This window comes from Apis florea, unplaced genomic scaffold (assembly GCF_048593485.1).
Source record: "Apis florea isolate Af1SG1 unplaced genomic scaffold, ASM4859348v1 contig_2897_pilon, whole genome shotgun sequence".
Taxonomy (NCBI): Eukaryota; Metazoa; Arthropoda; class Insecta; order Hymenoptera; family Apidae; genus Apis; species Apis florea.
Genome location: NW_028256665.1, coordinates 821,729 through 838,291, shown reverse-complemented (window position 1 = coordinate 838,291; position 16,563 = coordinate 821,729). Strand labels below are relative to the sequence as shown.

General features: G+C 28.7%; 2 protein-coding genes and 1 long non-coding RNA gene across 6 annotated transcripts in view; 1 reads left to right on the top strand and 2 right to left on the bottom strand.

Annotated features, from left to right (window-relative positions):
* LOC100870080 (alkaline phosphatase) overlaps nucleotides 1–2,395 on the bottom strand; it is a 186,861-nt gene extending 184,466 nt beyond the window's left edge. For both annotated transcript variants that reach the window (XM_086907472.1, XM_031918988.2), the window contains exon 1: nucleotides 1,303–2,395. In XM_086907472.1, coding sequence (XP_086763598.1) covers nucleotides 1,303–1,393 — 91 coding nt within the window. In that variant the 5' untranslated portion in view covers nucleotides 1,394–2,395. The remainder of the gene's footprint in view (nucleotides 1–1,302) is intronic.
* Nucleotides 2,396–7,428: 5,033 nt separating this feature from the next.
* Nucleotides 7,429–11,522, bottom strand: LOC147657702 (uncharacterized). The gene is made up of 7 exons (XR_015291955.1): nucleotides 11,173–11,522; nucleotides 10,937–11,006; nucleotides 10,503–10,803; nucleotides 10,284–10,419; nucleotides 9,781–10,075; nucleotides 9,442–9,651; nucleotides 7,429–9,347 (listed from the first exon to the last, which is right to left on the bottom strand). It is a non-coding gene; the product is annotated as an uncharacterized LOC147657702 (long non-coding RNA).
* Nucleotides 11,523–12,549: 1,027 nt separating this feature from the next.
* SCCRO4 (DCN1-like protein SCCRO4) lies at nucleotides 12,550–16,475 on the top strand. 3 transcript variants are annotated; one of them, XM_012491701.3, is made up of 6 exons: nucleotides 12,550–12,863; nucleotides 13,091–13,304; nucleotides 13,760–13,895; nucleotides 14,093–14,459; nucleotides 14,550–14,757; nucleotides 14,832–16,475. In XM_012491701.3, exons 3-6 carry the CDS (start codon nucleotides 13,771–13,773, stop codon nucleotides 14,915–14,917), a joined length of 786 nt encoding a protein of 261 aa, XP_012347155.2. In that variant the 5' UTR covers nucleotides 12,550–12,863; nucleotides 13,091–13,304; nucleotides 13,760–13,770; the 3' UTR covers nucleotides 14,918–16,475. The 3 variants fall into 3 exon arrangements, with proteins under 3 accessions (XP_012347155.2, XP_086763594.1, XP_086763592.1); XM_086907466.1 differs by having other exon boundaries at nucleotides 12,837–13,003; XM_086907468.1 differs by lacking the exon at nucleotides 13,091–13,304 and having other exon boundaries at nucleotides 12,614–12,863.
* The last annotated feature ends 88 nt before the right edge of the window (nucleotides 16,476–16,563 follow it).

The following is a 16,563-nucleotide window of genomic DNA, read 5'->3' as shown; positions in this document are numbered from 1 at the left end:
TCACAAGTTTAAACATTAAAACGATTTACAGCTAATTCTATTAGTGAAATTATAATGCTGACCAAACAGAATCATGAGATAAAGATATAATAGAAAATGTTGCTAGAAAATGAAAATTTTTAATCGATAAAATTTATCGATTCAAAATTCTTCTTCGATATTTTACGATAAATTGCAATATATGAAAGAATTTTATCCGTGTCATCGAAAATTAATAATTTGATATAAAATCTGATTAGATTTTTATGTTTCAGAAGAAAATGAAAAAATGCGTCGATAAGATACGATAAAGATAATCGAGAGAACCTTAATTTCGCACAAAAAATTATCGTCGAGTGGTAAAAACTGTTTCATTTAGAAATGTGAAAGAAATGAATCAACGATACAATATCATCTATTTTATCAAGAACGAAGAGCCGATACACGTATTTATGATATGAAAAAGAAATTTTTGATAAATAACATTCCTGACAGAAGGAAATTGCATTACTGTCGATGTCTTACACACTTCGCGATAACTATGGATACATGCGAAACGAATACTGTAAAATATTGGAAACCGTTCGATCAAACGACAAAAGTTTCGCAGCAATTACGAGAACTAATTCAAATTTATCAGTTAATTGTTGATGTCAATACAATTAATAATAATAATTAAAATAAATGAAGTAAATGAAAATATTTCTCGAAGAAAAAAGTTAAAAAGGTTAATGGTAAAGTTGCTCGTTCTATATTTGCATTACTTTGCACAATTAGGTTATATATAAATATATTTTATGTAGGCATGTTAATTTTTCAATGGCGTTTAATAATTTTCATAAAATCGTTTAATTAATATAATTCTTTTTATTTTTCCTTCCTAATTTCATGAATTTTTAATGATAGATAGATCAATCATCAATATTCAAATTTTGTACCTTTCAATTGCAGTGTCAGTTCAATCTTTCTATATGTTAGTTTATATAGTTTTATACGTTATAGAATTAAAATCATAGCGACAATGAAAAAAATTTCAGAACAGAAAATGTTAACCGCAGAATTCAATGGAGCATTAATTGTTAGTTCGTATGAATGCACAAACATCGGAAAAACGTGCAACTTCCAATATTCCGCGTTCAATTATCGATCAATGAAATAAAATAAGTATTCATAGTCCGATTATTTTCTTTCTATCAAATTTTCGACTAATTGCTTTCGAAGCATTACACCATTTTTCTATTTTATCGCTATTTTTTAGTAATTAAAAATTTCCTTAAAATTTCCTTACGAAAGATAAGATACGATAAAATAAAATGTCTTTACCTTGTTCGCCAGCTTGCACGAAGACTATCTCATGAATCGTCAGCAGGACGACGGTAAGCCCGAAGATAGTGTATTGTAGATAGCGCCACATCTCCGAAAATGAGAAGGGCCAGTCCCTACGTGCTGTCTGGATGGCCCTTCATTCCCTCTTTCGACGAATATTTCTGTGCCAAGTAAACGTCAGTCGTGAAAAAAACGACTCGTCGATTCCTGGCTGTTCCTCCGATCTATTGCCGTATATTCGAACGCAAACACCACTCAAACGTATAAACGTAACTACTTCGATCTCTCCAGCATGGCGACATTAACCGATTTTCCAGTAGAATACTAAATGACCCGCTTTAATTAGTAGATTCGCTCAGGAAAGTGGTTTCAAACTCTTAATTGGTTTCAAGTTGCTAGGATTGTCTCGTCTAATCAAAGAACCAGTCGGTCCTAATGAATCAAACATTTTGAACACTTATCGCGAAATTTAAGAATCTTTTATTAAATTTCAATTCGATGATTATTATACGTTTGTAGCATCGATTACACGTATCTTGTTTAAAGACAACGTTCATGAAGATGTTGGTATATAGGTTATGTTAAACGTACATTACGTCACTTCAATCACACAACATTGAATATTGGTTCGTATTGGTAACGTTTACGATATTCACTCGCGATCGATCCACGATTTATGTCATTCTTCGTTTATTCACTGATTTATCACAATATCATCTATCATAGAACCGAATTCTATTCAATAGAAGCGACATAGTCACACTGAATTTTTTTTCCGATGTATCATTGGCGACTACAGTATTTTATAGACACATGATCAAAGCTTTTGATCCGATGCATTCAAAGTCTTTATTTACTTAAAATCTAGCAACAATTGCTTTTGTTTGTTAAGTGTTTAATTTCCAAATGTATCTCACGTGTTCGTATTTTAATAATCATGTATTTCCACTCACAGTTCACACTTTTAAAAAATGCACGAGGGAGACGTCCATGACACTAACTACGAAAATCGCGGGAAACTAACGGAACTAAGCAAACCACCGGAATCGTTGATGAACTATTAGACACCAAATTCTTTTTCCTTTTCCAATTTTACATAATACATTCGTTTCGTTAATCAAAATTATTATATAAAATAAAAATTATAATAATTTTTTTAAACATTTTTAAAACATAGAATTTATTAATTAAAAATTCGTTGTAAAATTATGAAAATTGACACGTGATCAGTAATACACTTCGTTCCAGAAGAATATTGGCAGAATCACTACAAACACTATTCAATCACTTATGTTTATTTTTCATCGAATATCGAATAAAAAAAATTATACACGTATAAAGATAAATTTTCCTCGAGAATTTTCGAATAAACGAATCGCAATTATCATCAAGAACAAATACATTAAATAACAGTCGAACATCATCGTAAAGCGCGTAAGAATGAGGAATGCGCGGAAACGGAACGCTAAAAATGACGGAATAAAAAAACTCGAGAAAGAAAGTTGCACGCGCGAAAATGAGTAAAGCTCGCGCAGACGAATGCGAGCGCAGTGGCACAACCGTTTCGATAAATTCTTCGAAACACGGAGAACCGAGAGTAGACGACGGTAGCCGTGCGAACCCGAATGAAGGGATCATACGACTCAGCTACCGTTAGGCGCTTCTATCCAGCCACCCCCATCACGAAACGCCTGTCCGGTTGCGCCGTGGCACACTGATACTGATAGCACCGCCATACACCAACGTCCCTACCACACACCCTATCCTTCTCCCACCTATCGCCTCCAAATATACACACTTCTTACTCTACATATTGCAACAGTTCATCTTATTCATTGGCGCAGATCGAAATATTTTACATATGGAATTTATCAAAAATTTAGAAAAAATGTAAAAAAAATATTATATACAATTCTTCAAATACAAGATAAAATTCGATGATATTTTTTGATATAGATATAAATAAATTATCAATTGATCACATCAAGATATATTTGTATAGATTTGATTCTGTAGAAAAAGTATCATACAACAATTTCTAATAGATGTTTTGATTTATTTCAGGTAAATAATTGATGTATCATATTTATAATGAAAACCTTTGAAATTGAAAAGAGTTAAAAATACTATAATAATGATCAAATAGCTACGATTCTTTATCATTTTCATGGGAAACATGACGATGAATTTGCCAAGTAACGAGCGTCGTAAATCAAAATGAGCCAGAAACGATGCTTGTACTGATGCATAACACAATTCGGACTGCCCTCGTTATAAGCCTGATTTGTATCAGTATTAAACCAAAGTGAACAAACTACATGTGATCGCTACGCTCCATCAGCTGTTATTGCCAGGTGCAATGAACCGAACACATGATCATGGATACAAGTCGAAAACCATAAAATAGCATAATATTACAATTGTATTTTGATTTAATTCAACGTCTTTTTAATCTAATTTGTAATCTATTCGTATCACTATGTTATATTACGAGTTATTTTAAAACAACTACAATTTTATCTATTGAAATATTGAAGAGATATTCCACGTTTTACATTTTTCAATCTTTTGTTTTACAATTTATTATAATTTGTATTTTTATTATATTTTATAACAGAAAGAGGCAATCGCAATTTACACTTAACCTGACTTAATTATTTAAAATAAAAATTATGAAAATAATTTAATCGAACGATTATTTTTATCTAAAATAGGTCACGATAAAAACTTTAGGAATAAAATCACGCTCGTTATTAATTTTGTAAAATGGATTGATTTAATTTTAAAATATCTATACGTATAGGAGAAACTAAATATTTATTGTAACAATGTTATTATTAATTGGTATAATATTGTAAAATATTAAGAATTTACTAAAAATAGAATTATCAAAAAGTTTTGAAATAAACTTTTTAATAAAACCGTATCCCTGTCAAGTTTTAAATATCGTTTCTCATAAATTATTGCATTAAACTGACTTCGTATTCCTCGCGAACGCGAATTGGACCGGAAAATCCATTGGAAATTAAAGTAATTGAACCAGAAAAAGTGAACCGTATCGGGAAAATATAGCGTAAAAAGGATCGTGAAGGAATGTATTCTCGCAATTTTTAATAACACACGCGTAAACATCGCGGGTAAATAAGTTGCGCGTGTTATAACGGATACATGTTCGCCGTTAGACGATTTAGTTCTCTTCACTGTGAACACAGTATCATAAATTTGACATAAAATTTATGCGAGAAAATTATAGTCCGATACAGGGTATACGATAAATACAGATAGCCGGCGTTATGATACATGGACATAACGCAGAATTAATGCAATAAAATATAAACGATACGCAAACTCGAAAATTTCGAATTGTCTAATAACAATTGTTACAATCGTATGCCCATAAACGTGTTAATTTTTTTCCTTTTTTTCTTTTTTTTTTTTTCATATAATTTTTATCGGTTTTTATAAAATCCATGAATTTACAATGAACTTTTCCCACGTTTAAAATGGCAATAGTTAGGAAAACATTGCACAAACAGAATATAAAATATTCTCCAATAAAATTGATGAATTTTATTCTCAAGAATTAATATTCTTATAGTATACAGCGTTAAAATACTGCTTGAATATAAAATAAATGATATATAGATTAAATTTTTGTATAAACCGTATGAATAAAACATTTAATATTCTTCATTCTATACTGGGAGTTACTAAAATAATTGAATTAATAATTTTTTAAGACAAATCTTTAATCGTTTTAATATATTTTCTTAATATATTCTCTTTAATATCGATCGTTAAAGTAAGTATCCGTTTAAATTTACTTGAACTTTGGAATTTTTCCGATTTATGAACAAATCGGAATGCATTTAGATCCGTATATTTGACGCAGTGCAAAGCGTTGCTGTGATATATATAAACTTAAAAAGAAAGAGATATATCGTACACCGGATGCAATTTAGTCGCGTTAAATTCAGCAGTAGACACTTCCTGCATTTTGACATGCTGATATTCGGTGTAAAGCATTTCATATGAACGTTTATAAACGCGACAACTTACAAGGTAATAATATCGAAATAATTTAAAGGAAAAGTCAAAATTTCAGAAAAATTTATATATTCGTTCCTCGATATATATAATTTCTCATTTTGTTTCAAGCATGTATTTAGTTTATCAAAAATTCAATGTATCTTTTATCCCAATATTAATTGTATTATCCATACTTTAATTGTATATTGAAATTAACACCGTATCGATTTATTTATTAGGTACATGTTTGATTTAACAATGTACGCTATTCGCTGACCATAAATTCCAATTTCGAATGTGCAACATTCACCTGTAATATGTTACTTCCTACACCCACTTAACCAGCATTATGGTATTATCCATAATTATAGCTCGTGTTCCTACAATTTATTACCTCGTTTGTTTCCCAACAAAAATTTGCGTCCAGTTCAAGAGATTAACCTCATCTCTTACGTTACACGGAATAATACAGAGAATTTTTGCTTTTACTGTATATTTAATGGTCTATACAGTCTTTTATGTTCCAACTGTTCCACTTAATCATTTTTTCCTTTTGTTACTCCATCTTCACTAATATCCACTTAATATCACATTCTTAGCAATTATGGCTACAATAGTTTTTTGACTTATTTAATCTATTTATTTCTAAATAAAAAAGAAAAAAAATAGAATTCAATAACTCTAACATCAATATTACTACATTCGTATTATATGTAAAAGGTTTGTCAAAATTGCCTAGCCAGTGTGAATTCGGTACCACCATGCAGTTCTGGTAAAACGTTAAAAAATAAAAGATCTGACAACCATCTCGTATTCCTACACAACGAACATCACTTTTGAATCCAATATACGATGTGTTTCGTGAACAAACCGACAAACTTTGTCAGCATATTTCATTCCTGAAATATAAAAAATAAAAAAAAATGTTAGATAAACAATTCACTACTATTGTACTGTCGAAGTACGAACTATCAATACGTCCAGTTATTGCGTTAAAAGATTATTCTTTTATTTTCATCGAGATAATCTATTCATCGCTATGTGATTTTTATATTGTATTATGTACAGATAAGAATAAAACATCGACCTAGTTGACGACATTCATCTGCAAGTCAATGATATCAAAACATAATATCGTCGTCCAACGAAACTTTTTTTTGCTCCATGAGTAAAAAAAAATCAAATCTATGGCTTTATGATATGATTTATTCCCTTTAAATTTATTTCTATAGAATGGTATGAAATGGAGGATGAATTTAAATGAAAAATCTGATACACTTGAACAGTTGACGTAACAAACAATGAAATTACTGATATTCAATGAACGTGATTAATAAAATCATGTTAATTTGTGCGCATACGAAATGCTTATTTTGAACAATACGAATATCAGTGAAATATATCAGTATCGAGTATACGATTTCGTATAATTTCAAAATAAATAATTTAGCAAAAGTTAAGCGAAAAAATTGAATTTGTCTAATTATGATCTATATCAATCCATCTTGTATGCCTAGAAACAAAAGAGATGAATCGACTCGTTATTATAAAAAAAAAAATATGTTTCTTGAAATAAAATTTTCCCAATTTATTCAAAATACTCTGTATATATTCGAATTTACATACCACAAGTATAAATACGCCAATGATTAAGAATTAAAATCAATTAGTTGTAAATCCATGTTAGAATAAAAAATCCAGATTAAGAATCCTTTTACGAAAATATCCTTCATTTCTTCAAATTTCTTCGTTTTCCAATGTAATATTTCACCGAATTCTGCAAAAAAAAAAAAAATTACAGTCAATTTATTTTCTGTCTTCCGTTCCATTATATTCTCGATCATCCGGCATACTTCAAACGGAATTGGAATTTTCAACAATTGCGGTCTATTCCGGGATACCTCGCTTTTTTAACATCAAGAAATCGATTCGTCCCTCTTCCTTTTTTTTTTTTTTTTTTTTTTTCCGTCCCAGAAATCATTGTACACCTCGACGAATCAGACCATTTTGCATGCACGAAACCATATAAAGCCGCCGAGAGACTATTTTCACTTTTTTTTCTGCGAGATTTTATAGGCAAATCGGTGTCAGACCTTGACGAGTGGAAACTTTTCAGGTTGGCCTATATATACGTGGCTACTTTCTCCATGATCGTAAATCCAATCTCATCTTGATTTATTGGTTCCACGAGTGAATGAACATGGAAATTAACATGCATACTTTTAATCGATCTTTTGCACATCTTATCATTTTACTTGAAAATTATCATAGATATTTCTTTTTTTTTTTTTTTATTTCTTTTACGGATAAATTTTATATAAAATGATAAATAATTCGTTTTATAATCGCTAACATTTGGTAATATAATATTTTCATTAAAAATAGAATTGATCCTTAAAGAAGCAGTTTTTGCAAGATTCGATATCAACTCATAAATATCGTTCGTTAATTTAATTCTATCGTTAATTTCAAACATTCTCAACAATAAGTCTTTTATAGGACGAACTAAATTTTCACGTACAACTATCAAATCTTTTGTAATCTCTGGAAGCGATAAAGTTAACAAGAGATGAACGAGGGATATTAATTGCTGATTATAACTGATTCCTCGTTTGAAAACAATAAATACAAATACGAGTTTATACAAGTTCAGATATAGATATCGAAAATTGATGTTACATAATTATCGTGTTTCTGACTGCAGCGTTATGAAGATAAAACTGATTATCAGAATCAAGACTCTATACAAATACAATCCAATATCCAGTGAAATAAATCAAAGGGTTGAGGCTCGAGCATCGCTCGTCGATTACGCGATCTCTGCCATGATGAATAGGGAACTTTGCATTTTACGTTAATAAACAAACCGCTTCGAGATCGCGTAAAAATGCGAGCAGACATATAAACATGTAGAATTTATCAATATGCGGGAGAGTCGGATTTCGAAATTAGCTTGCGGATGGGTGGCTACGATTTTAAACCGCGGCAAGAGGCAGTCAGAGGTCGGTTGTCACGATACGATTTCGACAAGCACAGCTGCACATCCAGAACAAAACATGTATTCTCCATTTTGCTGTCGAATATTCAGAGAGGCTTTTAACAATTCATCAATGCCAACAACGGCAGGATTTACTGGTAACCCTTACCACGACATTTTACGATTTTCCTGTCAACTACCCGCCAGAATCTATGACAGACGTGTCGATCATATAAAACGAATCGATCTATTTGCTCATAATTTTATGAAAATCCGATGGCCAGCCATTTTTTCGCAAGCAATTTTTCCATAAATGGTAAAATTTTGTCTCGACAAACGAAACTTTATTTTATTGTAGATGAAAAAAGATACTTTCTACGAATTCTTTGATAAAATAATCCACGATTGACAAAGGCGTGGACCAGAAGTGTATCTAAATATTTTTCCCTAATTATTTTTGCTTTTGGTAAAGCAATTTTACATCTTCGTTGAAGAAGTTGCAGCACAGTTACGAACATGTGCGAATTGTGTGGAACAATATTCTTAAGTGGCTGCGAAAATAGCTTCAATTCACACACGGAAACACCTTACACGAACAAAAGTACACACCGACTGTGACGACACGAAACGAAATGGGCTATTATCAGGATAGCGTGGCGGTATATAATTCACTGTCGTCATAAAAGACGTGTTTTGCCCAAAACGGACAGAGTATATCTAGAAAAGAATCTCCTCAAAAGAGAACAAATCCTGGCCAGTGAATTTTGCCAAGTTTCGGTATCACCCTGTTGCTCGACCACCTTTCTCTTGCAGCTCAGATTGGAAAACTTAAAACTGAAAAATTGAACATGTTACGTATATATAATTCTTATTTCGAGAGAAAATAAACTGTTTAAACTTCTTACCGTTAATTATCCTTCAACTGTCCTCGAGATAGAATTGAAAAAAAAAAAAAGAAAGAAAGAAATCGCGAAATCGTGTGACAGCTGTTAAAACTCACCACAAATCCTGAAAATTATCGGAAACTTTCCACGACCTAAAATCGGAGATATCAAAACTTGAGTTAGAGAGTTAATCAGAAATTGCTGCGACGAAAGTTTCGTCTAACATTAATACCGGCTCACAAATACCTATATACCAATCAGGATGACAAATGCAAGTCAGAAGCAGATTTTAGTTCGGCGAAATGTAGTCCATAAAAACATCAGAACCGGGTCCTGCAAGGATAGTAGGCATCGATATCGGTTGATTGATTAAGTAACGTTACGATAAGTCTGCGATGCTGTAGAGAAGTAGTTTCGTTGCGATGATAGAATGGATCTGCCGGTAGCAGGGTCTACCTGTAATTCAAGACAATCAACGAGATCACGGGAAGACGTTCGATCAATTCTCGATAGGATAGACGAGGTTACCGTCCTCGACGAATTTCCAATAGACATTTAATTATCCGAGACAACGGATGGCGATACCTTTAAATTTCGTAGATGCGAAGCGTTCCCTTCCCCAACAATCCGTACTTGTCGTGACTTTGACGTTGATATTCAAGGGGGATACACACCGACACTGCTACAACACGATTCTCCTTGTAATTCGTCAACGAGGGAAAAAACGAGGGAGGGTTCTGATTGATGACAGCAATCTATATGATTTTTCTCCTCTGTGATGAAACGACCCGATCGAACGAGCAGAGTCAGGATGATCAATTAAATATACAGTCCAATAGTGGAATTTCTTCCAAGTCTTCCAATGAATTGAAATATTAATCTATATAACGTTCGAATAAGATTAAATTTTTAGATTACAAGAGACAATTATTCCTACATTAGATAAAAACTATCAAACTTTCTTCTCGCTTTTGATTCTAAACTTCCGATCAAATTCTTTCATTCATATATATATATATATATAAAACAGCGACGAAAGTTTGCCCAGATAGAAAAGAATCGTGAGTTAAGAGAAAAGAGGATAATACCTTGGTGGAATACAGGATGTAGGAAAGTTTTCTCGTGTGGCAAAAGTTTAATTATTCATTACAGACTTTAAAACTTTGCTTATTCCTTCGGAAACGCAATGTACCAACTATTTCTCGCAATACGAATATAAAATATCTACCAAAAGAGGAAATAAAATATATAAGATAGTTATATTATATGAGATAGTGTTTGATTTAAAAATATTTTTTTGATGATACGGCCAACTGATTCCTTCTAATGTCCATGAATTCTGCTGTATGAAAGCATATGCAGGGTGCTTCGTTACGCGAGGAATATCATGAGAACCAAGAGACGCGAGATATATTTTCTTTTTCATTCCAACGTTGACGAGCTGACAGGAAAAGAAGGAGGGAGCGGAGAATCTCGACTAACGAGGAAAATCGGGGCCATGAAATTCAGGCAAATACAAATAGGAAAGAGGGAACGTTGGAGGAAGCTGGCACGCTTCGAATGCTTCGGCATCTGGTTTGACCTGTCTCTCGGCATATCCGACGTAACCTGTAAGAATGAAGTGCCACTGCTCGCCACCCGGAAACGAATGCAGAATCCGCAAACTGCACGCTGCCCAGAATGATGAATGAAACGTTACTCCGGGAACAACGTGCATACGAGAGAAAGACCGTCCACTCACGATTGTTCGCATCGCGAAAGATGCGTCACAATTTTATGTCGGCTTTCGGGAGCATGTCCAAAGATTTCATCTGTAAAATCAAACTGTCTAAATATCGTCGAAAAATATGTCAATTTTATCATTCAAATGACATACTAAACAATTTTAAATGAATATATTATTAATAATAATTGTGAATATATCTATCACCATAATATATATTTGCATATTAAAAAATTAATATCAACTTATATTACCAAAAATACGATGCAATTCTTAATAATTATTCTCTGTATATATACTGGTACCATCAACTCTTAATACTTCATATAAAATATGTTGTCGGAATATAGAATACATCACAACTTTGACATGTCTATCAATGTATTACAACAAAAATATTTTAATTTTTCTTAAAATCTTGTTAATAATACAAATAAACACACTATATTACAAAAGACACAAAACGATTAAAATTATTATTAAACGTCTTATGATAGATTAAATAAATTTTCAAAATAAAATTAATCGATTAATAATTATCTCTTGAGCACATGAATTTTGCATAGAAGACATTTTACAAGGAGAACAAATAATGAGAAAAAAGAAATAGGATAAAAATTATGGAATCAGCGCCATCTCTAGAATATCGCAAATAAAACATATAAAACATATAAAAAGGACGAAAAAATAATAGGATAGAGATACGATAAAAATTGACCCTCAGCGCCATCTCTTGAATTAGCCAAAGATTTAATTTGCAAATTTATAAAATTATATTTATATAGTTTTAAATTATAGTATATAGTAATAACATATATAATCGAGTATGCGTAACTTTGACACGTTTAAATGATACGACAGCTGAAACAAAACTATTCTCATCTAATTCAGCAATCAAAATCAAACGCAGCAGATGTATCGATAATACCGCAGAGCTATTTCTAGATATCAAACGAATTTTTTTTAATATAAAATATTTATAATTTTTTATTAATAATTTATAATTTATTGATATAATATAATGATTCATAATATTGTAATATATTAAATTAATTTAAAATAATAATTTATTATTCAATAAACTTTAAAATAAATTTAATTATAAATAAATAATTAATAAATTATTAAATAAAAGAATTTATTATTTTTATCAATATATAATAAAAAATTAATTGTTGCGAGGACGTTAAATGGAAAATATATATATCTATTGGAACAATGAAAATGCTTATTATTCTATTTATTTACTATACTACTATATTTATATATTAAAATTTTATAGAAATAGAATAATTTTTAAATCTTTATGATATTAAAAATGATATAGCAAAATTGTAAAGATGTTTACAAACATCCTAATAATAAAACAAAAGATATATTGAATAATATCTCTATTATTTAATTCATTTGTAATTTATAATTTATTCTTATTATTTTATCGATAAAAGATTAATCTTAATTTAGAAATTATATTTGTATATTTTACAAATTATTTCTTTTATAATTATTAATATATAACAAATTATTTAATTGTTTTTTACTTACTTTAGATTTTACTTACTTTAGATTAGATTAAATTAAATCATTCATATTAAAATAATAGAAATTAATATTGAAACATCAATATTCGCTTTTCTTCTGCAATTGTTCATAGTGAGATATAAATTCTACATTTGGTATCCCTGCGAAAAAGGCATGCTGTCTTAAAACGGCAATAAAATGAAATAAAACTGAGGTGCAAAAAAATTTTATTTAACTATACAGCATTTAGGTAGTGCAAAATATCCAAATTAATAAATTAGTTAAATATTTGATGACATGCTGGCACTATGTTTAATATTATTTTTATAGACTAAACTATAAAGCAAGTTTTATATTGATGTTGACTTTTTACTGTGAGAAATACAATTTCTGATACAATTGTTCTAGTGGTTCGTTGAACAAGGTAGGGAGGGTCTTTTCAATTTATTATACATTTGTATATTTCATTATAATATGATAATCATTTATTCACATTTCTACAAGTATTTAATGTTATGATGCGACTCATATCGCAGCAGAAAATAATTTGCATATATAAGCTGTGTAATTATTTAACTTGATTCATCTATTTTTGTATAAGGACAAAATTCAAAATCGGTACATCTTAAAAAATATATTAATAATTCTTAGGTGTTTATTTCCGACATCACATGTACAAAGCGGTTAAAGCTAAAGTGAAAAACATCGAAAAATTACAATATACTCCGATTAATTGCCGAACCTAACCTCAAACTTGATCTTTTAAGACTGAAAGGAAATGTCATTTATGTCAGTATAAACTAGCTATATTACGGATTCTTTAAATCTTCTTAATCTTTTATATAACTTACGTTGTTGCTGCGTGGTAAGTAACTTATTCACATTTTTTTTATATTATTTTATTACATCTCTAAGTTACTTTCATATATCTTTTTTTATATTATCTATTATGATTATTCTGTAAATTTTTATTTTTGATTCTTTTAATCAAATAAAATTAAAAGTATCTTAATATAAAAAAAAAATATCTATATATTAAACTAAAACTAATACATATATATGTATAATTTAGAAAAGAGAAATTATATAAATTAAATAAATATAGTATAATATACTATAATTATTATAATTAGTTTTGAAAATGACTATAAATATATATTCTTAATAATTTCATTAATAATGTTTTATTGTAAATTAATAAATTATACTTAAAATTAACTTTTTTCATTCATCATATAATATAGTGATTATGAAATATAATATAGTGATTGTAGTTTAAAATATTTAATATTTTATATTTATGTTAAATTATTTTTTTAGTTAAAAGAGGGATGCCACGCAGCAAGCGTAGAGCGCCCTCTAGCACAAATCATCATACGACTATTGAAATGTCACCTAGTGCCCATGAGGAGGGTATATCAAGGCACCCATCAAAAAGACTTAGACATACATCTAGGTAAATTGCACTACAACATTTCAAATTTATACTGTATGTATATATTAATGGTAACATGAAATTAAATATTATAACATATTCATTTCATACATTTCAATATTATTATTTAAATAATTTATTTAAATGATTTATTTTTGAAATTATATTAAAAGATTCTTTTATACCAAATACTATATATGTTATTCATTTTTTTTTAGTGCAAGACGTTATACAAAAACAGAAGATGTTTCTACCACTTCATCTTTTTCCCAAAAACGTTGTATCACATGGTTTAGGGAATACACAACACCTGATGATTCAGATACTCTTGGACCTGAAGGAATGGAAAAATTTTGTGAGGATATAGGTGTAGAACCTGAAAATGTAGTAATGCTTGTTCTTGCATATAAAATGAATGCTCGACAAATGGGTTTTTTCACACTCAGTGAATGGTTAAAAGGCCTTTCAGACTTGCAGTGTGATTCTATTAGTAAAATACAACAAAAACTTGAGTACCTAAGGAATCAATTAAATGATCCACATACATTTAAGGGAATTTACAGATATGCTTATGATTTTGCTAGAGTAAGTAATATATTAAGAATACTTTAAAGTTTTTGTAAACATATGTATATATATATATATATACAGATAATATTATGAATTATATGTTAGGACAAAGATCAAAGAAGTATGGATATGGAAACAGCAAGAGTTATGTTACAATTACTTTTGGGAAAACATTGGCCATTATTCACCCAATTTGCTCAGTTCCTAGATCAATCGAAGTACAAAGTGATTAATAAAGATCAGTGGTGCAACATTTTAGAATTTTCTCGTACAATCAATCACGATTTATCTAATTATGATTTAGATGGAGCATGTGTGTAAATGTGTTTATAATGATAATAAATATTTCTTAAATTATATACATTTAGTATATGCATATTTTTACAGGGCCAGTAATGCTTGATGAATTTGTTGAATGGTTAAAAATACAGCGAGGTGAAGAAGCATCTTCAACAGAAACTAGAGGCAGCTGAAACATTCAATAATAATAGTCTACTAAAATAAAAAAACACTCATTTGTCTTGTCATATTTTGTTAATAAGAAAATTTCTGTTTCTATCATAACCTCGCAACATTTCAGTTATCATCATTCGTACTATGTTTTTATTAATCAATAAGAATGTAAGTAGCCTATCTTAATATGATTCTGTGTTCTAAACGGACTCTGGTTAGAAATTTGCTAGATCATTTTTAATTACTTATCACCATTCATTGCTGATCCAGAGTTTGTCGCAGAAACTCTTGTGATTAAAAATAAATCTATTTTGATATAAGATTTACTTGTGCAATTTATAAAATATAATTTCAATTATAAAATGAAAAAATTAGAAGAGATAACATTATATTATTGATAAAATTTTGTATAAAGAAATACCATTTTTCTATTACAATTTCGAGTTGCATTTTCATAAATTAATAATTGTAATAAGTTAATATATTTTAGGTATTAATAAACATAATGATTTATGTCTTAATTTATTATAAATCAGACTTTATAAAATTACGTGTAAATTTATTCATAGACATATTAAAAATTCTTTAAGATATTTAAATATATTTCATAAAAATGTTTACAAAATTTAAATACATATATAACTGTTACCACAAAATATTTAATAATCACAAATACTTAAGTAGGATCATAAATCAAATAACAATGTATAGTATATAAGTGCTATTACAATGTTTAATAATATCTAAAATACAATAGAACACATTGGTACATATTAGCTAACATAAAATAATTCTTACACATACCATAAATATGTATTGATGTACATTAGAATATGAAACTTCTTATTAAAACAATGTAATATTTATGAAATATTTTAAAATTAAATTTGTTTTGAAACATTAAATAATATAGTATAATATTTTCTTTATCAAATAAACAAATTTTAAACAAAAATTTCAAAAATTTTGTTTATATATACATATTTTTTTTATTTAACTAATTTCGACACATTAAAAACAAAGATTTTTTTGATAATATATTTTTCAACACTTCATATCATAAAAATTTTTGCGACAACTTAAATGGATTAATGTATGGTGATTATTCAAATAATTTGTATTATATTTTAGTTCAATCAATTGCTAATTTTTATCAATTAGGAGAATATTTGAATATACATCGCAATTTTAAATTTTATTTAATAAATATTTTGTCCTCTAATAATAACATAAATAATGCAATAATATTATAAATTAGTTCAATTATTACATAAAAATTGCTTAATTATGTGTATGTGTATATTTTTTTCTGCATGTCCACTTCTATTACAAATAATGTTATCATTAGCAATATAATATAAAATTAAATTTCAAATTTTTCGCTCATAACTTCCAAATTAATAGTAATCTTAATTCACAAATGAAAAATATCTAATGGAAAATTATAAACCATACATCATAACGAAAAAATTAGAAACAAAAACTTAAAAATCACTGTATGTCGCTACAATACAATTGCGATGTGGAGAATATAATGTAATGAAAAACGTAAAATAAATAAAATACTTTTTTCAATAATGTGTATTTTCTTTATTTATATAATGAATTTTTTATAATTATATTATTAACTCTTAAAATTACTAATAATTTTTAATATTATTAATTA